The sequence below is a fragment of the Leptosomus discolor genome, chromosome 7, assembly GCF_034619465.1.
Source record: "Leptosomus discolor isolate bLepDis1 chromosome 7, bLepDis1.hap2, whole genome shotgun sequence".
Classification (NCBI taxonomy): Eukaryota; Metazoa; Chordata; class Aves; order Leptosomiformes; family Leptosomidae; genus Leptosomus; species Leptosomus discolor.
This window is the reverse complement of record NC_141397.1, coordinates 48,951,557-48,977,701: the sequence shown is the minus strand read 5'-3', so window position 1 is coordinate 48,977,701 and position 26,145 is coordinate 48,951,557. Positions and strand designations below refer to the sequence as shown.

The 26,145-nt window shown below is 38.0% G+C and overlaps 1 protein-coding gene across 1 annotated transcript in view; it reads left to right on the top strand.

The window, feature by feature from the left end:
* Positions 1–9,437: 9,437 nt before the first annotated feature.
* ATR (ATR checkpoint kinase) overlaps positions 9,438–26,145 on the top strand; it is a 42,356-nt gene continuing 25,648 nt past the window's right edge. The window contains exons 1-19 of the mRNA XM_086467535.1: positions 9,438–9,496; positions 10,374–10,465; positions 11,820–11,963; positions 12,544–13,433; positions 14,431–14,618; positions 15,838–16,032; positions 16,248–16,474; positions 17,310–17,462; positions 17,610–17,808; positions 18,415–18,674; positions 19,094–19,284; positions 19,394–19,494; positions 19,816–19,987; positions 20,653–20,820; positions 21,724–21,918; positions 22,270–22,455; positions 22,914–23,006; positions 24,491–24,621; positions 24,817–24,960. Coding sequence (XP_086323661.1) covers positions 9,438–9,496; positions 10,374–10,465; positions 11,820–11,963; positions 12,544–13,433; positions 14,431–14,618; positions 15,838–16,032; positions 16,248–16,474; positions 17,310–17,462; positions 17,610–17,808; positions 18,415–18,674; positions 19,094–19,284; positions 19,394–19,494; positions 19,816–19,987; positions 20,653–20,820; positions 21,724–21,918; positions 22,270–22,455; positions 22,914–23,006; positions 24,491–24,621; positions 24,817–24,960 — 3,788 coding nt within the window. The remainder of the gene's footprint in view (positions 9,497–10,373; positions 10,466–11,819; positions 11,964–12,543; positions 13,434–14,430; positions 14,619–15,837; positions 16,033–16,247; positions 16,475–17,309; positions 17,463–17,609; positions 17,809–18,414; positions 18,675–19,093; positions 19,285–19,393; positions 19,495–19,815; positions 19,988–20,652; positions 20,821–21,723; positions 21,919–22,269; positions 22,456–22,913; positions 23,007–24,490; positions 24,622–24,816; positions 24,961–26,145) is intronic.

Here is a 26,145-nt window from a genome sequence, read left to right as displayed (position 1 = left end):
AAATTAGTCTAAATATAAAATATAGCCAGGTACTTTCTATTAAACAATAAATATCTAACATTTTATCCATCCACTGCAAAACAGTGCATAAAGATGTGCATGATTTTATTAACTAGAAATTTTGTTTCCTTTTTTCAAGTATCACAAAAGCATTCCTCTGACGAAATAATGCTAGGCTAATAACAATGCTTACAAACCTAAAAATGATAGTTTTAAAAAATTACTTGTTGCTTTAAAATTAATGACCTATAGTCCCATAAAATGATAAAGATATGCTTATGCAGTTACCTACAGTCTACTCACTATAGGGCACAATACTTAGTACACAGAAAACCTTGTAAGCTGGTCATGCAGATTACCTTTGTAAGGAGCCTTTTTGCTTAGTTAAACATGAATTCTGGGTATTCTTAAATTTAATACATATTTACAGTTGTTTTGCTAGCAGTTTTAAGATGTCCCACAGTAATGTGACCATTGTTTGCTCTCATACCCTGCAGTAAATGCTACAGTCTTCCAAAATTGCCAGATAACAGTCCAAAGTCTTCCCAAACTGTTACACTTTCAAAGAAAAATATTAATATTTCTTACGGCACCTGTAAGTCATAACACTTGTTAGGACATTGAGAGCATATTTCCACATGTTCAGCAAATGAAATATGTAGCTAAAAACTGCCTCTTTGATGATAAAATGATCAACTACCAGATAAATCAGCTGGTTGATACATCAGCTTTTTTACAAGGGCAAAACATGTCTCTGGAGCAGATCCTGCAAGACATACATTTTATTCCACATAATATTTTAACTAAATAAGCAAACATTTTGGATTTTAAGTTAGCTACAAGTCTGCACCAAGGGGTTCATCCTTCTTCCACTGACCTTCACAAAAAGTGAATAACTCTGTCATGTTGTTTACTGTCACTTCACACAGTGAAAATTCATGAAAAATAATTCATATACCCAACTCTCCAAAACTAACGCTCTTGAGCATTAAGCAGTAATCGATATTTAAATCCCCATTTTACATTTCTAAACATGGCACAGAAACATTTATTGTGCCATTACTAACGATTAGCAAGCCAACACTGCTTACCTTCCATACTTTCATTCAAATATGAGGGACAAGCTTTCTCACCATTATTGGTCTAGCTCCCTCTGCTTGGTCCAGCTGAAAGCAGTATCACTGAAGTGACATCTTAATGAAGTACTTAGGTAGCACAGAGAGTATAGTGGCACCCAATTACTCATCCAACATATGCTTATTTGGTTGAGAAGACTGATACAGATTAATCCTATTGAGTTTAAATGCCTTGAATTTAATTTACTTAGTAAAAAGCAGAATGGTACCTTAAAGAATGAACTATATGGCAGAGGAGTTTGTTCCATAGATTAACCATCACAAAAAATATTTCAGGAGGGAAAGCATGCAAAAATTTTGGAACACAACAAAAATGTGCTTTTGTTACTATAGATCATTTCATAATTTCTACTTTCCCCAAGACAGCCAGTCTATTAGACAGAACTTTATTAAAAAGCCCAGCATGGCTGACCCAGTAGCTGTCTGTCGCCACAATAGGAGGGCAGACATTTTAGGGTGCAAGCCACCTTATGAAAACGAACATGACGCAGAGTGCCAGAAGTAGGGATTTGCTGTAGCATGACAAACAACTAGTTTCGTGTTGCTGTTGAGCCTCTCTTGGGAGCAGCTTTGGTAGGAGGTGACCAAACCACCTTGCCTATGCTGAAGAGCCAACCAGGAGGTTTGAGTTTCACGCAGAATGGATGGTCTCAAAGACTTTGGATATTTTGGGCAGTGTACACATTATTTACAATTATGTTGTTTTTTTAAAAAAATCTCCATTAAAACCACAATTCCATTCCCTTTTAATATCATCTTCATACAAAAGCTCCATCACCCTGACACATATAGCATTATCAAACTGCAAGAGGCAACTGAAATTTTGCCAGGCTTAATTTCATTAGAACAACTAAAAAAAAAGTTCGAGTAATTCCCACATACACAATGGAAACCTGCACTTTGCAATGGCATACCCACATGTACCTTTTAGTTAATGCTGATGAAGTTATGTTTTAGTTTATTCAAAAGATTACAGAGTTCCCAACACTGTAGCTTACATAGGTTATACATTTTTTGTGTATGTTTAGCAATCCACAGCTGGAGACACACAGTAACCGCAGAATAATTAAATCCATTTGGAAAGATCAAAGATATATAAATATCAATGATTAAGATGAACGAGATATCAGCTTTTAGAAGAATTTGTCCTTGAACTAGTGAAGTAGTTATCTGTGGATACAACTCTAAGCACATAACTCTCTTTTAAATCAATGGAATTATTGATAAGATTTAAATTTATGTTCTACAACAGTTTGCTAATTTGGAATGTGAAAAATATCCTGCCCCATACAATTAAGTGGCTGATAGAGGTGATTACAAGTAAAGCAAAATGTATCTTTTTATCCAGTTAGGAATTGTTTTCTCACTGAATACATCATGTTACCTAAGGGGGGAAAAAAAAAAAAAAAAGACTTAGAATGAGAGTCAAGTCCTGATGCCAGCTATATCACTGGCAAAATCCACACTAGTTTCAATTAAATATATCTTGTTTCTATAAATCAAGTTTGGAGGGACTAGAAACATCGCAGAAGTAAAATATTTAGCTCAATGGAAAAAGAAAATTGTGTATTATTTTCTATAGACTTACCTTTAGGATATACTAAAGAAAGAACAGAATCTAGTTACCTTTTGTCATAAAGGGATAAACAAATGGTAGAACATGTGGAAACAAAATGGGAGAAAGGGAGACATGGAGCTGGAAGAGAAGCATGACAAATCGGCAAGACAAAACCATTCCAAACTATAAAAATTTTGGAAAAGAAAAACCGATCAGGGAACATCTGGTTTGAAAAGGAACAGCTAGGTCCTGAAGCTCACACCAAGACAAATCCTCTAAATTAACATGCAAGTAAATATAATCTTGCTGATAACATACGGCCTACTATTGCAGCTTTTCTACATGTCAATGTTTTCAATCAGTCCATTCTACCAACGATTATTAAAAAGATGAAAGGATGAATACACTAAATGAATCGAAGTGGGTAATACTGGATCCAGCATTAATGTTGGTTGCTAATGCCTATCATTATTAAGGAAACATCTGCAAGAGAGCCCTGAAAGTGGGTTGATAATCCTTTTCCCACCAAAAGCATGCATGTAGAAGCACACAATCTACTTTATGCATAATTTATTTCTGAGGCTTAGCAATACCAGTCTCACTGATGAGCTACTGCAATGTACTACCTTTATTCTCCTTGGACACTTGTATGTAATATCAGTAACTCAGCACACACCTCCACAAAAAAAAAAAAAAATCTAGAAATTCATCAACTAATTTACATTTAGAAGTACTAAAACCAATAATTATGTATATATCAAGGTCAGGATTGATACTTAGTATTTCCTGCATGTGACTAGCTGAATCAAAGCTGAAATTATGTAATAGTTTTATCACAAATGTAATACACTGGAGAATAGAGAAGTCACCCTTACTGTTTCATTTTGCAGCCCTTATTTAAAGGTTAAGCTACCAACAGTGATGCTTAAAAAACCCCTAATGAAGCAGAATTACAGGACTGTAAAGCAGAACTGGTTCTATCAGTAACCTGGAACTCCTGATCCATACTGATCTGACTAATATCAGTTATTCTTTTCATTGTTAATTTCCCTGTGCATATCACAACATGACCACTAGTCCACTGTTTGCTTAGTGAATGTCAAGGCTGAAGTGAGCTAACGACATGTCTTACACAGAAGATCTTAAAATCTGGGTTTTAGATTGAAAAGTATCTGCAGTTACTTAGCTGGGATCTTTTCCCAGCACTACATTTACAATTTATTGTTTCCTTACTGTCTGGCACAGTACAGTGGAGCTTTCTGCAGTAATAATTCTGTTTGCTAGGATCAGATCCTTTTACTTGCTGGTACTTCTGTTCCAAATTTATTTAATCCTTTTATCTAAACCTGGTGATTTTTGGAGGTTTTATGGCAACAGTTAGCATGATGTGAAGTATGTCACACATCATGATGAATACTATGAAAATACTTTATTTATTTAATTACTGCAATAAGAAGGGTGGCAACTAAATGTTACACACAGACTTTACATGATGTGTTAAATGTAAGGGTATAATCTTTTTTGTTTAGCTATTTCCATATCACATGCTGTTAAGGTGACGTCTATTCCATTGACACAACCCTCACAGAGTAGTGAAAGCTCCAAGTACTGGGAAAATACTCATGAACATATGCTTCTCCAAAAGGTAACAAACACTGTTCCAACGTATATAGGTTTAACAAATCTGGCTTCCGAAAAAAAAAAAAAAGAGGGTAAAAGGACAAAAACTACGAATTCCCTTTCTCCCTCCTCCATTGTGTTGGTTTCTATAGCAAGCCATGCAGTGAGGAAAGCTGACATTAACAGAACTTTTATCAATATTCCCATGCATAAATTCTATTTTAGTCTTAATCAGTATGGAACACAAACAGATGGAAAATTTTTTCTCCTCACATTAAATCTCAGAAAACAACAGTTTTCCACTGTGAAAATTGTAGCCAGTACAGTTATTCAGATTTTCATTGAAGAAATATTTTAATAAAAGAATCTATGTAATTACAACAGCCAGAATTTCCAAATGTAGTTTAAATTACATTCTAAATTAAAACCCTGAAAAATTTTCTCCTAGCATGACTAGTTTTGCACTTTATTAAGATATCTTTAAGGACCACTGTTGCTACAAGTTTTTATAAAAAAAAAAAAAAGTAATTTCCAGAACCAATTAACCATGGAAAAATTGCTCCCAGAAAATCATTATGACAGTTACACTCTTTAGTGCCGCTTTTTTTTTTTTTTTTTTAATTTTTAAAATCAGCATTTAAGATTCTGCAAATCTTGCATTAGGGAACTATATTCCAGGCATCTTACCTCTCATTCAAAAACTATCAACTCAAAAAGTCTTTACATAACAACATTGATCCTGGTAGTAAATACATTTCTGTGAGTTTCCTCCACAGATACTAGCCTTAAGAATAATAGTTTTCTAGAAACACTGGAAAGCGAGAAACAAGTAACAAAAAGATATATACAGGCAACTTTTTAATAGTAATAGTTGTAGATAAGCAAAAAAGTATATATAAAAATAATAATGCCAGGTTCCAAAAGAATGTATAATCTAACATGCTATCTGTCCAAATTACTCAAATGTTTAATTTTACTTTATCAACAGTCTTAAGTATATAAGCAGGTATTCATATAAAAATGTGGCTAATAAATGCTTGCAGGACTAGGACCTGTCTAGATGACAAAAAGAAACAAAAGACACGAGAAAAGCAGATTTTAATATTATGTATTTCCTTTCCTCACTTATTTTCCTCTTTTACCTGTTAGCTTTTGCTTAGTAGTTGGATGTACATATTCTGCTTTTAGGTTTCTGGCTTGCCTGTTGTACTTACCACCATTTACTGTTTTAATTTTTCACTTTTAAAATCAATCAATCAATCAATCAATCATCAAACCAATATTCAGGATGAGATATAATTTTAATCTGTGCCCTTTCACTGCAGTCAAGTTGACTAAGCAACACAGGCATAGATAAAAACAGAGCATGCCGGAATACATGTCCCTCTGGTGTACAGGAACAATGCAATGCATTCAAAGGTCAGGCAACTACTCTGACAACCACTTGCATGACTATATACGGAAATTAGTCCTCTAGTAATCATTCAGACTATCGGGTGTTATTACAGCAACCACGCAAATGTTGTCATAAGAACACCTTGATATTACATGAAACTACTTAGTACAGTTCAGAGGATCTCCATGCACCATCTTGGTTGCATTTCCTCTGACTACCATATCAGCCTTCACAGTTCATGAAGGCATCAAGGAATACACACGTGTATTTAAGTGTCTTAGTATATTCACTTGTGTCTACCTACAAGAGACAGCTGAGATTTAACTGCGGTCATGCTAACCACATGGGGAAACATCTCACATACATCGACAGAGCAGATGAGCCCCAAGAACAGTAATTCTACCTCAGAATTAAACAACAACAGAGGGAATGAAAGTACAATCAACATGCTCTTGTGCTCTGCGACCTGCTGGTCCAAGGCAAAGTCACTCAGTATCTTAAAATAAGTACATTGACCTGCAGAGGCATGTGGTAAAGAAGCAATGAAAGCCCAAGAAGGTAGAGGCCTGGGTATGGAAGAATCATGCAACTACACAGTGAGAGCACTGCCCTAGTGGGGGGAGGGAGAAAAAAAAAAAAAGTAACATGACCTCCGGCAGAAGTCTTGGTAGCAACACATAGACTGGATTTGATATTTAGCTCTACCTATCCGCATGAATTTCCTCCAGAGTTCTGCAAGCTCTGTACACCTAAGACTAATTTCACCAACACGAATGCTGCATTGGAAGAGAAAAATACAGAACTATCTCAAGGCACACTATTTTCAGCAATAATTAATTAGTCACTCTCCAGCTGGATGATAATACACCTGCTCCTCCTCCTGAGGGTTAAGAGACACAAAAGCATAAAATAATGGGACAAGGAAGAAACAAGTAGATGAATGAAGAGTTTATTGAGCTGCTTGTCATGCGTTCAAGAAAAGCAAGGAACGAAGTCAGGTGTTTCGGTTCATGTTTCTTTGGAGGGTTTGGGAAGTGCTAAGTTTTGTGAGTGTCCCTAAGAATATTTTTATGGGAAGCATCTGTAAGACTTCTTATAACCTTGCAGCACAATGAAGTTGTTATTATGGGCAGTCTTTACTATAGAGTCTTGTAAGACCATGGTATCAGGAGGAACTTAATGATATTGTCAGAAGGCAGTAGACAGGGCTTTGCAATCAGGAAGGAAGAAAGTCTCCGAACTTCACTCTCAGTGAAGAACAGGGAGGAGGAGATCTCTCTTTAGGGAGTTGTTGTAAGTACTTACTACAAAAAAGAAAAAAGCCTGAATTATATGCTTGGTAAATGCTTAAGGAAACTGCACCACAAATTTATATAGCATTCTACCTATGACAAATGAAAGCACTTCTAGAATATCTATATTAATATGATCTTGCTGTTGACTCAAGAGACTTCCAGGCAAAAGCACTTTTTTTTTTTCATTAAGCACTTTGTGTATCCCACTTACACTTCACCAATAACAAAAAAAATCACCCTATGATTCAAAAAATTCATCATATTTCTTAGTCTTGAAAGCTAAACAATAATATAAGCTGCTCAAACTCTCCTAAAATCCCAATACATTGCTATCCTTCTTAAGTTTATCAGGCATGACATGGGAATTTTAACTCTACATCAAACTAGCAAGTAGTGCACTTTACACTTTCCCTAGTGTGACTGTTGTCTCAGGCCTGGTGGTTTACACTTGGAATGTTGTTTTCACAATAAATAGATCTTTTTAATTGAAATTGTGTAGAAAACTGTGTTCAAAATAACACTGATAGCAAAACCCAAACATACTTGATCTTCCTCGAACATTAAAGTTCTACCTAACAAAATACATAAAGCTACACATAAAGGCTTCTGCGTTCTCTCCAAGAATGACTCTTTAATTTTATAAAGGAAGCTGACAGAAAACATTGCACTATGTGTTGAAAAACAAACTAAAATAAAACCGTTATATTTTGTAAAGTTTCTTGAAGTATTCCAGGTCCTTCCCATGTTAACCTTTGAAAGGCCAGCAGAATTTCTAATGAAACAGCATACGTATGTTTTGCAGGACAAAAATAACCATCTATGAATTAAAAATTAATAATAAGTTCCTCAAATGCATCCATCTGAAATGAATCAGTAATCAAAATACACACATGCACCCCCTTCACGGACTGTTTTACATGCAAGAGACACAGCCCTAGCATAGTGGAAACGTCAACAGAATTAGAAGCCTCCAAGAGGATTTTATTTCAGCCCAGAAACAACGGTAAGACAAAGTTCACGAACAAACGCAGAAAGAGCTACACCTCCTGATGAGAAAAACAAAGCTCAGACTTTAATTTCCCCTCGCATACTCTCTCTGCTACTCCTATCTTTACATAAACCCCCTTATTTTACCCTTTTACACTCCGAAGCCTTGCAGACTTGCTACACAGGTAGGGCCCACACCCGCAGGTCATACGCTTACGTTCACCAGCACATCCCGGGACCGCTGCTAAAAGCCGCCCCTGCCCTGGCGCGGCGCGGCGCGCCCCACGGCCGCTGCGATCCTGAAGCAGCCTTGCGAGATTCTCTCAAAACCTGTCCTACCTTATGCATTTAAACGCGCCCACTCCCTCAAAAAAACATAAACAGAAAGCAACATACGCTCAAAGTAAAAAACAAAACCCCAATAAAACCACAAAACCAATCCCCCCAGCAATATTTTAAATATTGTTTAAGTACTCTCCTCACCGCTACCTGTAAGGAGGGGCGCTGAGCCGGTGGGCACCAAGCCCCACGCCCACCCGCTAAGCAAGCTGAGTTCACCCCTTCCACCCCCCTGCCCCGGGCGCGGGGAAGGACCGACACCGAGCACCGCCCGCCCGCTCCCTACCTGCCCGCCGGCTGCCGCCTCCCGCAGTGTCGCGGCGCCCGTCGGGGCCCGCCGCCACCTGCTGCCGGCGGGGCGGGGCGAGCGGACGGGCAGCGCCGGCTGCCAATGGCAGGGCGGCCGGCGGCAGGGGCGGGCCGAGGAGGGGGTCGCAGGAGGTCGTTCTCTGCTGCCCAAGGGACCCATCTTACACCCGAGAGAGCGGGAGGGCGCCCAGCCGGGGGCTGCGCTCTGCCTGCGGGGCGGCAGGACGGTGGGGCACCCTGAGGAGAGTGCCACCGTGGCCGGCTGGGGGGCAGCGAGTTGCAGGGAGCGCTGTAGCGGGGCTTCACAGTCAGCACTGACGTTTCTTCCTCGCCACCCCTGGGACCGGGGCTGCTCCCTCCTTCACTTTAAGCCACCCTCGAAACTGCGGCGCTTCCCTTCCCCGCTGTGCGCTGCGAGGCCCTAGAGCCGCAGACCATGCTCCGCCGAGGCGTCTGTCGTGGCCGGCGCCGGCTGGCGCTCCCGGCAGCCCCTCAGTGCCCGTGCCGGGAAAGGGCCGCGGGTCGCGGAGTGCGCTCGGCTCCTGCTTGGTTGTTACCTGACTGTGCACTGCACCGCCGAAGAGAGCCCCACTGGGGCAGCGAGGTCCCTGTGGAAGGCCATTAGAAACCGAGCCCTGAGCCGCCGGGCCCGCTCGTTCCTCTGGTAGCGAAGCGGTTAACCCTCAGCGGGGGCGCGCAGCGGCGCGATTGGCGACGGAGGAGTTTTGGGTCCTGCTGGACGCCGTCGCGCAGTTCCCGCCTCGGCGGCGCGCGCGGCCTGTTTCAAAGCGGGAACCATGGCCGAGCAGGGCTTGGAGATGGCCTCCATGATCCCGGCGCTGCGGGAGCTGGCCAGGTAGGACGGACCCAGCCTCTGCCGCGGAGGGGGGGGAGGGGTTGCGCTGCGGGAGGCGCACCCGTTCTCGGCATCGGTGTGTGGCGTGGGGGGGGGGGGGGTGTGGACAAGTAGGTTCCTTCCTCACCGCTGTGCGAGGTCTCCCGGGGCTCCGCCGCCCCCCCCCCCCCGCCCGCCGCCTTCTCCCGCCACCTGCCTGGGTTGCTCCCTCCCTCCCGGGTGGTGCTGGTAGAACCTGGTGGGAGAGGTGGGTTGGCCTGCACAGCACCCAGCGACCTGGGGACTTCCGTTGTGTTTGTAGCGCGGTTTCACTGCGAATTAAACAATCTTGAAAATGTTTGTCTCTGAAGTTTTAATGGCAGCCTCAAGACTGCAGCTTTGTTTTGTGGTAGGCAGCTAGCTGGCATGAAGGCTTGAACTAACAAGAGCTAGCTGCCATCTTAGTCACCTGAGCACTTGATTTTGACATCTCTTACCCAGGATATTAGTAGCTAATTGATTGAATACTTTTGGTTAATTCCAAAAGTGAAATTTTTTTTTTTTTTTTGCACAAAAGCTGGTTTGTTGCTTGGTAGTATCATGCAGATAAATCCCCTATGTCTGTCAGATGTGAATTTAATATATATCAAGTGTGACTGCCTAACAAAGTTAAACGATGTTCAGCACTTCATAAAATTTTGTACTTCTGAAGAATAAAGAGAAAGAGGACTAGGCAATATGCTGGTCACTAAAACAAGAAATCAATTTGTATTTCCTCTTGAAGACTGCAAGAAGAAAAAAAAATTAGTGTTCAACATTGTGTTGTTGAGGTAGACTTCAAATATTTATTTTGTATTTTAAAATGGATAATGTCAAAGTAATATACTTTTCATTTTAGCGCTAGTCCAGAAGAATACAATACAGTCGTGCAGAAACCAAGACAAATACTCTGCCAGTTCATTGACAGAATTCTTACAGATGTAGATGTTGGTGAGTATTACATCCTTATCTGTTAAAATTATTATCTGCTTTAGGCTTTAAGTAATTCTGGCCGAAAAAAAAAGCTTACAACTCTCGTTTCAACAAAGATTTAGTAGTTGAATGCAATGCCATTTATGACTTAGTTTTTAATAACTTCCATGTTGAAGTATTTGCTATTATGATGTGAAGTAACAAGTGAAAAAAAAAAAAGGAGGGGGGAAATGCAATGCAGAGTTGTATGAATGTAAATGCTCAACAGTGAAAATCAAGAGTATCATGTAATATGATTGTTCATCAAGTAATGTAGTTTGGAAGTCTTGATACTCACGTGGTCTTTCAGAATTTAAGTACTTTGATATAAACAGCTTTTTTTTAGCTTTAGAATTCTAACAAAGCCTTATTTTAGTATGACTTAAATCATGTTAAGGGTCCAATTATTACAGTACTTTTAACAACATTTTGGTAACTATGAAATACATATACTATAAAATTATCAATTGTAGTTATCTGTATGTTTGCATCAAGGAATCACAGTAAGGTAACTTAATGTTTCCAAGGTATAATTTCATGTAGCTGTCTCAATAAGACTGATATTTTTCTAGTGAATTAATCAATTTGAGTATCATACCCATGTTACTCTATAGATGATGTGTTTTGTAATTCTCTTATAGTCCTGAAAGGGAAGGCTGTAAAAATAAAAAGCCAATCTGCTTTAGGTACTGCTTTTGAATACATAAGTGTTGTATTTTATCAATACCATGTAACTTTTCTGGTTGATTGCTCTCTGAATCTGAGATAGTTTCCTTCTTGTGCTAACTAACCATGTGGAATTTGCATAAATCCAATGTAATTCAGATACCTGTTTAAATGGAGTTATACAGCAGCATTAGATGTGTTTAGTATTTTGATAAACTTTCTGATTCAGTAAGCTGAACTTACCATTTAAAAACTTCTGTTTCTTGGAGATTTAGAACAGAGGGTTTTTTCTACCAAGTTCAGAAACCTAGGGAAAATTGTGTGATTAAAAATTAAAATGTTAAGTATTTGCTATTCTTCACTCATCAAAGAGTTGGATATAATACTAACTCGATGTTAATGCATGTAGTGTTAACGAATAACATTTAAGAGGAGTAATTTATGTTTTTCTTCAGTTTGGCATCACACAGAGGCTTTACAGTATGCACAAAATTGTCTTCATGGATTAATAAAGCACACTCCCAATTGATAATTATACAGGTTTAGTACCATATCATAGTATTTTATATTTAAAAGAATTTTATTTCTGTTTAGATATGAACAAAACTTGTGAAGTTGATTTATTGCAATGCTAACTCAGAAATGTCTCTCTCTTTTTTTTTTTAAGTTGCTTTGGAACTGATTAAGAAATCAGATTCACAGCCAAGTTCTGTAATGTTGCTTGATTTTATTCAACATATCATGAAATCTTCCCCGCTTATGTTTGTAAATGTGGATGGAAATCAGGAGGAAACCAAATGCAGTTGCATTGGTGAGTTTGTTGAAAATGTTTGTGTTGAAGCTTGATATTTTCAGGATTTAAATTTTTGGACAATGGATCATACAAAAGAACAAAAATGGGGAAAAGGCAGATTCGTAAGTTCAGTGTTACATATTTGTAAGTAAGTGAATATTATGATAGCTTTTTAAGATTGTGAATTGTTTTGCAGTTGTGATAATGGAAATTTATCAGGACAGAGTTTGACCTTATTCATTACATTGCTGAGTGATATTACCTGGTTCATGTTGAAGAGAGATCCTGTGCACTTATTCACTGCCTGAGTGTTTTTTTTGACAGAGGAAAATATCTGGAACTACCCAGTGTAAAATATCTGGTGTTTTGGGGTTTTTTTGACCCCTACATGTGCCCCCCTTCCTCTTTTTCAGTAAGATCTGCTGGAGAACTGTCCCAGTGAAGGCTCTCCCTTTACTAAGCCTGCAGGCATTTATCTCAAGGAGTTTTCTTTTGTTTTACTGGTGAGCAACCTGCTTTCAAGGAGGTGCTGACATAATAGGAGGTTTGGGATTTTATCCTAATAATTTTGTTTGCTGTTTCTTTTTTATTGTCCTAGAATTTAGTAACTGGATCATAACAAGGCTTCTCCGAATTGCTGCAACTCCCAACTGCAACACATTGCACAAGAACATTTGTGACGTCATTTGCTCTTTACTTTTTCTGTTTAAAATGAAGAGTTGCTCTATTTTTGAAGTGCTAACGAAAGACTTGCTACAGCTTTTCCAAGACTTAATCTTCCTGCATGAAAGAGATGCTCAGAAGCATCTCTGGGGAGATGGACTGGTCTGGCCAGTGACTATAAAGAGATTTTCAAGCAATACAAGTGACAATGTGGGATATTTAAGATTGGCACCATTACAGCTGATGAGTATGCCCAATGTAGAATGTTTGGAAGTTATATTAATGTCCATTCTGACAGACATTGTTGCAGATGTGTTTTTTGTTCGGCAAGATATTATTCTCTGGGGGATAGGCTGCTCCCTGTTGGAGTATGGCCATCCAAAAGTTAAAGCTTTGGCAGTGAAGTTTTTAGTAAAATTAATTCATTTAGGAGGACCTCCGGAACAGTTGGCCAGTGTTTTCTTCACAGTCTTTTTTGGAATTCTACAGTCAGCACCTGAAATGGATACTGAAGAATCAGAACTCTTTGGAGAACCACTCTTGCTGTTGGTGAGGACACTGTTGCCTTTTGAAGCAGAGTCTTACAAAAATATTGAACCTGTCTACTTGAATATGCTACTGGAGAAGCTCTGTGCATTGTTTGAAGGTGATGTATTTAGGTGTCTTCGGTCTGAAAAGCTGAAAGCTGCTTTTTGCCATATACTGCAATATTTTCTGGAATTTGTTCCAAATGGCTATGAATCTGCATTACAAGTGAGGAAAGTCCATATCAGTACCATATGTGGAATTTTTGTGAATGTGCTTGGAACTCATGAAGAACAAGAGGTAGGTTAATTTTAAAAACCATATTTATCTATTTGTGAATAGATCATGTACAAAAACCTCTATCTGCCCAAAGAAAAATGTCTAGGAAATTCTAGTTTTAGTTGCATAATTAGATTGATACCTTTGATTCTCAACTGTTTCACATATTTGTACAGGTCTGAGTTCTTTAATTAGTTAGATGTAGCTGCAAGCTATGTTTTTTAAATGTCTTCAACTGCTGAGAAGCTATGCAGGCACAAGGGTCTGTCTGTAATCATAGTATAAAATGGGGGGTAAGGCACAGAGTATGCTCATATAAGGTCAGCTTTACAAGTAATTTCCCTATATCTGAGCTGCTCTTGCTTTCTAACCATATGCTTTTAGTCATATTTGTTGGGGACAGGCGGATAGAAAGGTTTGAATTAAAATAGGATCATAGAATAGTTTGGGCTGGAAGGGACCCTTAAAGGTGGTCTAGTCCAACCCGCCCTGCAGTGAGCAGGGACATCTTTAGCTGGATCAGGTTGCTCAGAGCCCCATCCAACCTGACCTTGAATGTTTCCAGGAATGGGGCTTCTACCACCTCTCTGGGCAACGTCGTAAAAACTTTCTTCCTTACGTCCGATCTAAATCTACCCTCTTTTAGTTTAAAACCATAATAAGGTGTTTATAATGAGGTGTTGATATGTTCCCTCTGCCCTGTATGCCCACATTCATATTGCATCTATTGTCTCTTAAACTTAATGTGTCTGTCTTGATGGCTTTGGTAGCAAGGTATTACGGCAAGAGCTGGAAACAGCTGTACAAGCTGCATCCTCTCTGGTAGGAACACAGGAAACTTCATTGCTTATGAGAGTTTTCATCTTGTAATTAAGATTTTTGAACAGAAAGGTTCTTAAGAGCTTTGTTACCATAGTATTTTGAAATTTTATATTTTAAGTCAGAAACAATAATATCGTGTCTTTGAGAAGTAAGGTATAGCATACATCATGGTACCTCTGTTGTTTGTCCATCCCAGTATCTGGTGAGTCCACTTTATACAGCATTAAAAACACAAACAGAAGAAATCTTTCAGGAGCTTCATCAGAACCAGCTAGATACTTCTGATACTGATGGGTGGAGCAACAGCAGTGATGAAGTTCCAGAGAAAAGACGACGACTAAGCCTACCAACAAAGCATCCAAAGAAATCACCTACACCAGTAAGGTATGACACTTACTCAATAACTACTTTTATAGTAGTTTGGCTAGTGAATAACAGCAAATAATGACGACTTCTTTGAGATGGTGTCTTCGTAACATGCATTGAAAGATCTTCTGGGAAAAGATCTAAATGATACTTTGATTTGACTTTAGTAAAAGAGACTGTATTTTTAGTAAGTTCAATGCAAATTATTTTCATTTTTACACACTGAAAACAGAAAAGCTGGGAGAATACATACAGAATGACAGAATCATCTCTGTGGCTATACTGTTGCACTGGACATGTTTAATGCAGGTCTAGTTAAGTCAGGTTGTTCTCAGATGAACAAAGCCAGTTCTCTCAGCCTCTGCCTGTGCTTCAGCTCCCTGATTATCTTGGATTTACTCCAGCATGTTGATCTCTTTCTTGTATTTGGGCACTTGAAATGGCTCCAGCATGCTGTGCTCCAGGTGTGGGCTCATGGTCAACCTTCACTCTTGAGAATACAGCCCAGTATGTAGTTGGCCTTCTTTGCAACAAGGTCACACAGCTCTTCTATTCAACTTTTCTGCAAGTCCACCAGGTCATTTTCTCCAAAGTCCCTTGCTAGCCAGTCAGCCCTCAGCCGGTTCTGTTGCACAGGGGTTTTTGTGCCAGTTGCAGAACTTCTAATGTGTCTCTGTTGACTTTCATGAGGTTCTTGGTGGCCTAGTTTTCCAGCCAGTTGAGATCCTTCAAATAAGCAACTCTGCTACCTGCCTCATTGTAGAAAGGAATCAAGTTAGTCTGGCCTGATTTGCCCATGGTAAATACGTGCTGGCTGTTCCCCATTACCTTCTCGTCCCATATGTGTCTAAAAATGAGTTCAAGGAAGACTTTTTTTCTATAACCTTCAGAGGGACTGAGGTTAGGCTGGCAGTTCATTGGATCCTCTTTTGCCTTGAAGATGGGTGTAACGTTTGCCTTTTTATAGTCATCGGGAACCACCGTGGTCACCATGACCTCCCAAGGATTGTGGAGTTGTACCTTTACACCTTTCAGATAAATCTGATTTGCATCATACTTAACTTCAGAGTTAGTTAGATCTTGTTCTCCCAAAGAGCACATTTAAACTAAAGCTTCGTTTAGTATTTTCCTAATCCTGTATCCAATATGAATTAGCTCTGGTTTTGCTATGATGATTTATCTTTTCTGGAAAAAAAAAAAAATGTGTTGGAAAATAATGAATATGCTCAAATTGCAGACTTAGTCCTGTAAACATGAAATTGAAGAGCACGCTATGGAATGCCATAACAGAGAAAGCTGCATCCTTAATATTTATCCTTGAGAAAGACATTCTAACAGCGGATAGTCTTCAGACTGTAGAAGGAATTACTGTAATTCTGCGACTCGCTGCTTTGTGTGTGGTTCATTGTTTTCCCCCAACAACTTCTACCAGGTAAAGGTACCAAGGTGAAACCATAAGACCAACAGTTTCTTGTAACTGTTAATGTGGCTTGTGTAGATTAATGCTTGTCCATGTATTAGGACAAGTATTGGGTAAATCCTGTATGTTTTGAAGTACCACCTTTACATAGCAACTTTGCTTACAAGCAGTACAGTATTAAATGTTTATGGTCTGTTGCATTGATGATATGATTTCTATTTTAACAGTATAGATCATAAAGTAACCCATCCATGTAACTCTGGTACATGTAAGAGTACTCTGAGCTCTTCTGATTCAGCGGTGAATATACAGTTCACATGGATTTCCTCTGATTTTATCACAAGAGTAGTGAAAGTCTGCAGAAACCTGTTGGAGGCTGCTGCGCAGATTGCTAATCTAGATAAAGTGATTGACAGAATAGTGAAAATCTTTGATGCTTTGCTGTATGCACAAGGTGAGAAATCCTTTAAACTTTAGTATGTCTTTTATTGGATTTGTAATCCAATGCATCTGACTAAATTGGCCTGTTGTGGTACAGGTACTGAAATTATAGATCTTGTGTTAGAATTCCAGTCCCTGTACAAAAAAGGCTAAATAAAAAAAAAAAAAAGCATTCTTTTCTGTTTAGAGCGCTTCCTTTGCATTGCTTTTTAAACATGATTTTCTAGTCTTTATCTGTACTTCTGTTCATTTTCATCTGAACAAGAGACTGCATGGGGGTGGTGAATATGCTTAAGAAAGAAACGAGATTTTAGGTGTGTTCTTTTTAAAACACACAGACAGCATGTCATACTATCTCTGTTTCACTCAGATTTCAAAGCTTCTGACCAGCTTTAGTGAATGTGGCATGCAGGAAGTGTACCAGAAGTATTAAGTACTTGCATGTTTTTTTTTAGAAGTAGCTAGTAGGATGGAGGACAGACTCTACTAAGAATAAAGTGTTGTTATGAGTTCAGCTTACTAGCCATCCCAAAGTCTACCTGAGAGTCTTCATACAAATCCAGAGATACTAGAGTTGTATTCATTCTGCTGTTCATGTATTACACTCTGTCAAATGTTTAATGACATTTTTAGATTATTTTACTGTAGCGCTAAATTGTTTGTTGTTGTATGTCTGAAATATAGGATGTCAATGTGGGAATAGCGATACCAATGTTTGCTGATAGGAAAAAAAACCACACCCATTTTGTGGCAAATTAAGAACATAAAATGTGCATCTGTTTTATAAACTATACAGAGCTGTAAAAGTATCAAGTTTTTTGTTGTTTTGTTTTGTTTTTTCCCCCCAGTGAAAATTCCACTGAGTGATCAGATTCTTGATAACTTATGTGGATTGCTGTCTCTGCCCTGGATTTACAGCCATCCTGATGATTCTTCTTTTAACCCATCTGCTTTTGGGTTTGATCCTCTAGTCTTGGGTCAAAAAGCTGCACAGAGTTTCTGTAAGTATGTTAAAGTATTTAAAACCTAATATCTCTCTGGAATAATGTTCTAATGTGAAATTATTTTCTTTGCCCTCTTATGATGATTGATGATATTAAAAGTTTAAATCAAGTAATTATCTGCTTTATTTTGTCTTTTCTCTTTAGCACCCCAAACTCAATCACACTGCGTGTTCCTTCTGTCTCTCTTTCCAAGAAACATTCATCTGGATTGGAGAAAATCCATTTATCATTGGGCACTACAAAGTCCCCATGAAGTAGTTCGAGCTGCTTGTGTTAAAGGATTCTCTCTCCTGCTTCATCCACCAAGTGCGCAGTCCTGCAGTATGATTCCCAAAGCTCTTTTGTATGTATTAGTGCTGTTTTTCTGTGTTCATGTAAGAAGAAAAATGAATAAATAAGAAATGTAGTATAAGCACAAAAAATAGATATTTATTTCTGTTTCATTCAGAATTTGGTAGATCTCAATTTCAGAAATTTTAAGGTATCAACAGGATAGGCTTAAGTGACAATGTCTGTATGATAGAATAATGTTCACTTACCCTGTCAGTATACAAGTTACTTTGCTAGTTGCAGACCCCATTTCTGATTAACAAATTTAAACTAAGGAGGTGAAAGGAGCTGTCTTTGTCAGTTAAATATACGTGGTATTTGTCCATATGTCTCTTAAAATCTTTCCAGTTCTTTGCCTTTTGTCTAGGTGTCTTCTGTCCTATTGTGTCTAGTCTTCAGTTTCTTTGTAACGTGCCGGACTCACCATGCCCGGTGCTACTTTAGGCATTTAATAGAACTTGAGGGTAATCTGAAAAGGAGAAAGAGAATTTAGTGAGACAGATCCTTAAATTGGCCTAGGAGTACTTTCACTATAGTTAGAGAATTCAGACAATGTAGAAACACAAATTTCTAGGTAAAAGATCTATTAAAATGGTTTAATTTTTTGTTTCCATTTCAGAAATCAAATCAAAGATGAGTCTGAGCTGGTCAAGGAGGCTTGTGCTGCTATAGTTGGGAAATTATCTTGCTGTCTTTCTGGTACATTCATTGTACAACCTTCCTTATCAGACTCTGCTATTAAGCATGTCACTTATGATATTTTATGTAGCAGCCTTACTGTGACTTCTGCTCATGAAAAAACTTGTTCTGTGCAAGCCTGTGTTTTCAAGCCATTTCTTATTCTCCTTGAGAACAAAGTATCCAGTTCAGTAAAGCTAGGTATGTGACTTTACCTATATAACTTCTTGTACTTCTGTATGAGATCCGAAGTCACTACTTCTGTACCTTTCCCTGTTCCTTTTTTCTTTTTTTCTTTTTTTTTTTTCTTATAGCTATAATGGTGCTTGAAATGTTGTATTTCAGTTGATATCACTGCTAATGTAAGCTGTTGTCATTGATACTCTTTTTAGACTACCATGGCTTAATTTTGGTCTATGACTGTACCTAGAAATACTTGATAAAATCTGAATTTTAAGTAGCTTATTTGGTTTGACAGTATTTACTCTTTTGATAAAAAAAAAAAAATATATACTGTGCTGTGTGGCTTACTTAGGTCACTATTTTGTGTACTTCGGTAGATTTTTTTTAAAAGTATTAAAAATACATTTTCCTTTCCTCCTCCAACCCATGTCACCCAGCATTTATAGAAAATATACCTCATCTATGCAAACATCTGGATTTTAACACTGATGAGTCCAGTGTGAAGATTCTTTTTGGGTCTTTATTAAATCTAATGGAAGATCCAGACAAAGATGTAAGAGTGGCTTTCAGTGACTGCATCAAGAACATATTAGAATCCTTAGACTCTGAAGAAGGATTCATAAAAGAGGTGAATTCATATTTATTTTTGTCTGGTTTTACTACCTTACTATGTTTTTTGTTTGACTGATGTCAAACACCCTAAAATTATTTTTTTGTTTTGTTTTAATGTGTTCCAGCTGTTTGTTTCAAGAATGAAAGAAGCCTATACAAATGCCAAAATATCAAGAAATAATGAGCTTAAAGATACCTTGATTCTCACAACAGGAGATATTGGAAGGTATTTTTGATAGTATCTTGAAAATTGCGAAGTAGTACCAGTTTGTGAGGCAAAGTATCTTTTTGTTCAAGTGTAAATGTAAGATTAGTTTACATAGATCAAGGTCAGCCTTTGTCTAGAGTCCCTTGCAACTGTACTAAGCTGTTGATTCATATGGAATATTCCTCATTTTCTTTTGCCCTGTCATAGGAAGTGCAGATAAGCTATGCAAATATGATGAGTCATTTTGCATTATGGTAATTGTATATTCTTAAGTCATTTCATTAATGCAACGATTCTTTTTTCTTTTTTAATTCTTTTCTCTTCTGCTTACTTTGTAAGAGCATCAAAAGGAGATTTGGTACCGTTTGCCCTCTTGCATTTGTTACACTGTTTGTTGTCCAAGTCAGCTTCTGTGGCTGGAGCAGCATACACAGAAATTCGATCCCTGGCGGCAGCTAAGTCCGTGAAACTGCAAGCTTTTTTCAGTCAGTACAAGAAGCCTATCTGTCAGGTAAAAAGAAAAGAGTTGGTGGTTTAGAAAGGTGTATGTTTAGGTTCTTTTTGTATGTTTTGAAAATGGTGTTAAAGGTAAAAATTACAGTATTTTGCAAGGTGAAATCTCATGGTATGAGATGATTTAAGAAACAAAACAAAACCCCCACAAACATTCAGGAAGGAATGGGAAATCTTTGACTTTGTCATGATCTTCTCCCCTCGACAGTATTGCTTTTCTCTTTTATTCCCTAGATGCTGCATTCTGAAATAGAGGAACTATATAGTTTCTTGCCTTGTGTGGTACCATGGCCACAAGAGGCTATGATTTCGGATTGGAACTGAAATCAGTGTTTTACAGGCATAATACTGACATGGTTGATTTGTTCTTTTGTTATACCCATTACCTAAAGACAGAAATTCTATTTAAAAGAACAGTGTCAAAGGCGGACTCTTCTAATTTTGAATATTTTTTTAATAATGCAATGTCTGAATCCAGGGTTGCAAAACTAAATACAATTATTAAGCGGATGATAATCCAGTTCTGTCGCAAAGTAATAATCCTAGATCTATGTGCAATAAATGAGAAAGAAAAACAGATGCCTAGAGAGAGGAGCGAAACTTGTTTTTGTTTTTAGGGAGCAAAAAAGGGAAAAATAATACTTAATATTTCTTCATGCTTAGTTTCTAGTGGAATCCCTGCACTCCAGCCAGATGGCAGTATTGAGTGCTTCATGCCAGGGTAATGAGCTACAGAAACAAACAGCTGCTCACCAGGGGGAAATGGCTCTGGACATGTTATCTGAGGTCGCCAATGTATTTGATTTTCCAGATCTAAATCGCTTTCTCTCAGTAAGTTGGTCAGTCATTTTTACTTTTGATTTTTACCTCTGTCTGTGTGTGTGTGCTTCTGGATTTTTGTTTTAGTCCACATTTTTTCTGTGAATGTCATAGATAAGAATTTTTTTCTCTAGTTGCTGTTTGCAATAATATAGAATACTTTGGGATTGCCACAACTGTGAGCTCAAATACAGAGGAACAGTTTTATCAAGGAGTTAGTGATCGCTACAGTGCTAATTCAAGTATGACAGATGATGAACTCACTAAGGTCTTGAGTACTTACTGAGTATATATTAATGATGTAGTGCACTTGAAGGGATTCTTTGTAAGGCATGATTTTTGCGTGGGGTCTGCTTCCTTGTTTCAAATGAAGAAGGCTATTGTTCTGTGGTTAGATCTCTTCTTGATCTGGTTAGATATCTGTTTTACTTGAAGCCTAAGCAGCTTCATGCTTATACCCGTATTTTGCCTGTTGGTAGACGGGAAATAGACAACTGTAAAGCGAGCAGTGTTATAGTTGACTGGTAGGTTGGGAGAGTGTTGTTGTGTGTGTGTTGGGTTTTCATTGTGATTTCTGTTCTTTTGTGTTTGTTTTTTTTTCTCTTCTAAGATTTCCTTTTGTGGAGAGTCTGGATGGATGCAAAAGATGCTAGCTTGCTTTTTGTTTTCATGTTTCTCAGTACTGATTAGATGAAGCACCTCCTTAAGTAATTATTTTTTAGTCTGTATTTTTACTAGGTGTTGCCATCTTATTAAAGTTCTTCTTTATTCATACCTATGGTCATACGTATGACCGGAGTTGTGTGTTGTTGTACTGACAGAAATGGAACAAAGCCAAACCCTGGGGTTTTGGAAGGGGTTTTTGTTTGTTTGTTTTTCCCATTAAGTGTTGTTACGTTGTTCTTACTTTACCAGCGGACCCTGCAAGTTTTGCTTCCTGACCTTGCAGCCAAGGCTAGTCCTGCAGCTTCCACACTTATTCGAACCATAGCAAAACAGTTGAATGTAAACCGAAGAGAGATTTTAATCAATAACTTCAAATACATCTTTTCTCATTTGGTTTGTTCCTGCTCCAAGGATGAACTTGAGCGGGCACTTCATTACCTCAAGGTAAATTGGCATTTTCTCTATTATACATGCAGATTAGGAACAACATTTGATGAATAGTGAGCTTTCTGCTTTATTTGAGTAAAGGTATTGCAGAGCATAGGTACGGAAATTTGTATACGCAGAAGTTTAGTTATTCTTGTTATTTATAATCTGTTCTGTTGGCTTGGAGGAACTGTTGTAAGATATTTTGCAAGCTTCAAAAATCTAAAAACTTGGTTTATCTAACATTGAGGTGTTGGAAGATTTTTGTTTGATTTCTAAATCAGCCAGAGCTCAGTGCCTCCTGTCTCTGTGTGCTAGTTTCACTGTGATGAAAGGAAGACTTGATTTCTGTTTGCTATTTGAGTACAGAATGAGACCGAGATAGAACTGGGCAGCTTGCTGAGACAGGACTACCAGGGTCTGCATAATGAATTGTTGCTGCGTATAGGAGAACACTATCAACAAGTCTTCAATGGTTTGTCAATATTGGCTTCATTTGCATCTCATGATGATCCCTATCAGGGACCTAGAGAGATAACATCACCTGAACAAATGGTAAGGATGTTAAAATATTCATGTTCAGTTTTGTTCAGTGATTTTTTTTTTTTCTCCAGCCTGAGAGTGAAGAGAAATTGACATTCTCTCAACATCACTTACTTGAGGCAAAAAGTGAAGGAAAGGCTGGCATTTCATATTAAGGGTTTCTGTAATAGGGCGCTACATACCAAGTAAGCATAAAAAAAACCAAAATAAAACCCCTCAAAAACCCTCAAGCAAACACTGCGCCCCCCCCTCCACCCCGACTGCAAAATTCTACCAAAAAACCCTGGCACAGCCTAATGGGTATGTCTTTCATTAACATTGGTGTTTCTTAAGGAACAGTGTATTTATTTGGGATTCTTCTCATTTGTCTTCGGAATTAGCATTTCATACTTGTTTTTTAATTTCTTAAGATTAGGAATGTGTTAATAATAAGATTATTTGGGTTTTTTTCTTTTTTTCTCCCTCCACAGGCTGATTATCTGCAACCTAAATTGCTTGGTATCTTGGCTTTTTTTAACATGCAGTTACTGAGTTCCAGTGTTGGCATTGAGGATAAAAAAATGGTGCGTAAACATAATTTTGTATATTAAAACAAAGATAAGCAAGGGCTATTTTAATATTCCAGACTCACGTGATTATGCAACTGTCATTGAAGTCTCAAAGATACTAAGGTTCCGACATGATACTTGAAAACTGATGGTCTCACTGTAGGTAGGAGTTCTGTGTAAGCTCAAAAGTTTTTGTTTGGTTTCTTTAAAGGTCAGGTAATGTATGTATTTCAGTCAGACAGGGTATATGTAACAAGTTAGTCAAACAGTAATTATAGAGGAGGAATCCAAGTGCATGTTTTATATGTGTGAAACAAATGAAACGGAGGATGAGGAAATGTGGGAGAAAACAAGTTACTGCAGGGAACAGGGTTATAAGAGTACCAGAGGGCACAGCTGAAGAAAAGAAGATGCAAAACCAAGAGGAACTGGGCTTTATTGGTTTTGTTTCTCACAGAACAGCTCCTTTTAGCTTTGCAGTAGAAAGTGCTTAGAGCAATTAGAGCTCACAACTTGAGAGTAAGTGAAAATTCTGTTATGCTGAGGCAGTGCTTCTAACCACAAGACAGGCCTTTTAGCCACCTCACAGAGGTAGCACAGATGATTTCTGTGGGGAATTTTTCAGTGCTAGAATGTATGTAACCCTTACATTGATGGACTGCATTTTTTCTCTGGTGTTCTTTCAAGCTTTTTGCTTCTCGGGTATTGGCATTGAGATGCTGTCATTTTTGTGGCCCCATGTCTTCATGCTTTCTGAATTTCTTCGTTTGTATGACATTTCTTCTGGTGCACCCGCTGTTGTTTCTATCTTCTTATTCTTTTTTTGTTCTTGGTGAGTTTTCGCCTTCCATGACCTTTCCTCAAGCTCAGGTTTCTTCCTGCGTTACTGGTCTGTCATGCTGGATGTTGTACTGCCTTGTTTGGTACAGTGTTACTGTGACTGAAATATCAGTCTGCTTTTTCTGCATCTCATTAATGTCTTTTATCTTTCATTAGCCTCATTGACAACTGAGCTATTACCTGTTCCCTGAAGTGTACCAGTCACTTCTGCCAGAAGTTGAATGTCGATTCTGTTGGTGTTTTGTTTTGTTTTTGATGTTTGTTTGTTGTTGTTTTTTTTTTTAATGCAAGTTTGTTAGTTTGTTTTCTCTATATTTCCAAAATCTGCTCTTTTCAGTTTCTAAAACTTTGGACATATAGTCAATCATGTCTTATAATGGACTTCTATAACCATTAACTCCTTCGGTGTCCACAGTTCTTCCCTCATCGATCTGTCAACAGCCTAAATAACAACATTTTTCTTGCAATACTGTCATTACCAGTTCCCTTTTGTTCTCGTTTCCTCTAATCTTCAAATTCTTCATTGAAACATCGAACTGAATTTCATGTCTTATAGGGTATGTTTTCTTAAACCAGTGCAGCTTGGTTTTATTAGAAAATATGGCTTGTCTGTTTCACTGAGTATCTAATACACTAAAATTACTTTTCTCTATCTCTAGGCTTTAAACAGTCTTATCTCTTTGATGAAGCTCATGGGTCCCAAACACATCAGTTCAGTGAGAGTGAAGATGATGACTACACTGAGAACAGCTCTAAGATACAAGGATGACTTTCCAGAACTATGTTGCAGGTGAACCGATAGTGTACTCGAACAGTGACGTACCTGCTATTTCTGTCCTTGAATACACTGTTTTGTTTTGTTCTAGACGATAAGATAAACCACAGAGCTGAAATAACTTAAAATGCTTCTCATGACTCACCTGAAATGTCTTTATGCAGAGAAGAATAATTGATTACAACTGTTCTGTTGTCTTTTCCTGTTTAGAGCCTGGGATTGCTTTGTTCGAAGTCTGGACCATTCATACCTTGGCTCCTTGCTTAGTCATGTGATAGTAGCGTTGTTGCCCCTTACACATATCCAACCAAAGGAAACTACAGCAGTATTTTACTTTCTCATAGTTGAGAACAGGTACCGTACAAAATATTTTCAGTTATATGGATTAAATCCTGTAATAGGAATGGGGATAACCTGAAATTAAAGTTGTCCAGCACTGAGATGAGAGAACTTGGTTTTCTGCAAAATAGTGTATTGTTCTATAAAATTCCCAGTTCTCTAAATTGCAGTGAGATTTTGAAATTTGACAAGTGACAGCCTCATCTGAAAAGGTGTTTTTATATTGTCCTTATAAAAATATGTGATGCTATGGCCAAGTTACAACCCATTCAGACACTTACCCCTGCCAGGTTCTCTGATTCTGCGTCTTTTCTGCTGGTACGGAAAATGACTTCCCTCTACAGGGCCCACAGGCAGAACAGTGATTGCTAACGTTTGGTCTAAGCTAGAGAGAAGTGTACAGAGTTGGAAGTAGGGAGGAAATGAGGTTTTCATTTGTTTCCTTCAATAATTAGAGTTATAATTATGAAATGCATAGAACTTAATGTTGAGTAAGACTTCATACATCCTCTTCACAAGTGGTCACACCAACTGAAAATAAAATCAGTTTAATATAAAAGACTCAATTTTTTGTGACTGAACCTTTTTTAGACTATGTTGAGTCTGTATTCTTTTTCGTCTTATGTTTTGTAGCTTAAAATGATGGTTTTGTGGGGTTTTTTAGGAATGGTGATAGCTTAATTCTTGATTACTTTTGTTGGGTTTTCTTTTTTCTTGCACTGTGTCATACCCACAGTATTCAAAATAAAAGGTGACAATAGGAATAATAAGGCTCTTGTAGAAGCCCATAGTAGCAAATTTGAAAGATTCCTTCGTGTTGGGAACACAGAATTCTTTTTTTGGTTGTGTGTTTTCTTATGAGGAAAACTGAAACTGGATTCACATCAAATGGGATTATTCTCACCCATTGGCCAGATTCCAAAATAAGGAGAGCCAGTCCTGGCGGAGATGAATGGAAACTTTGAACGCTTTGGGAAGAACTGTCTTTAAAAGCGAAAGTAATTTTAATGTGTAGAGGAGAAATACCTGTGGCTTAGTTAAGTAACAAGAGAAACAGATTTTTTTAATATTTATACTTAATTAGATAACAAATTAGTGGAATTTACTTTTTTCTGCTTTTCAAGCCTTTGTTCTTCTAGTCATTACATTTAATTGCTTTCTTTTGATTGGTTTTTAAGATTTTTCCGATCCAGCTCATGT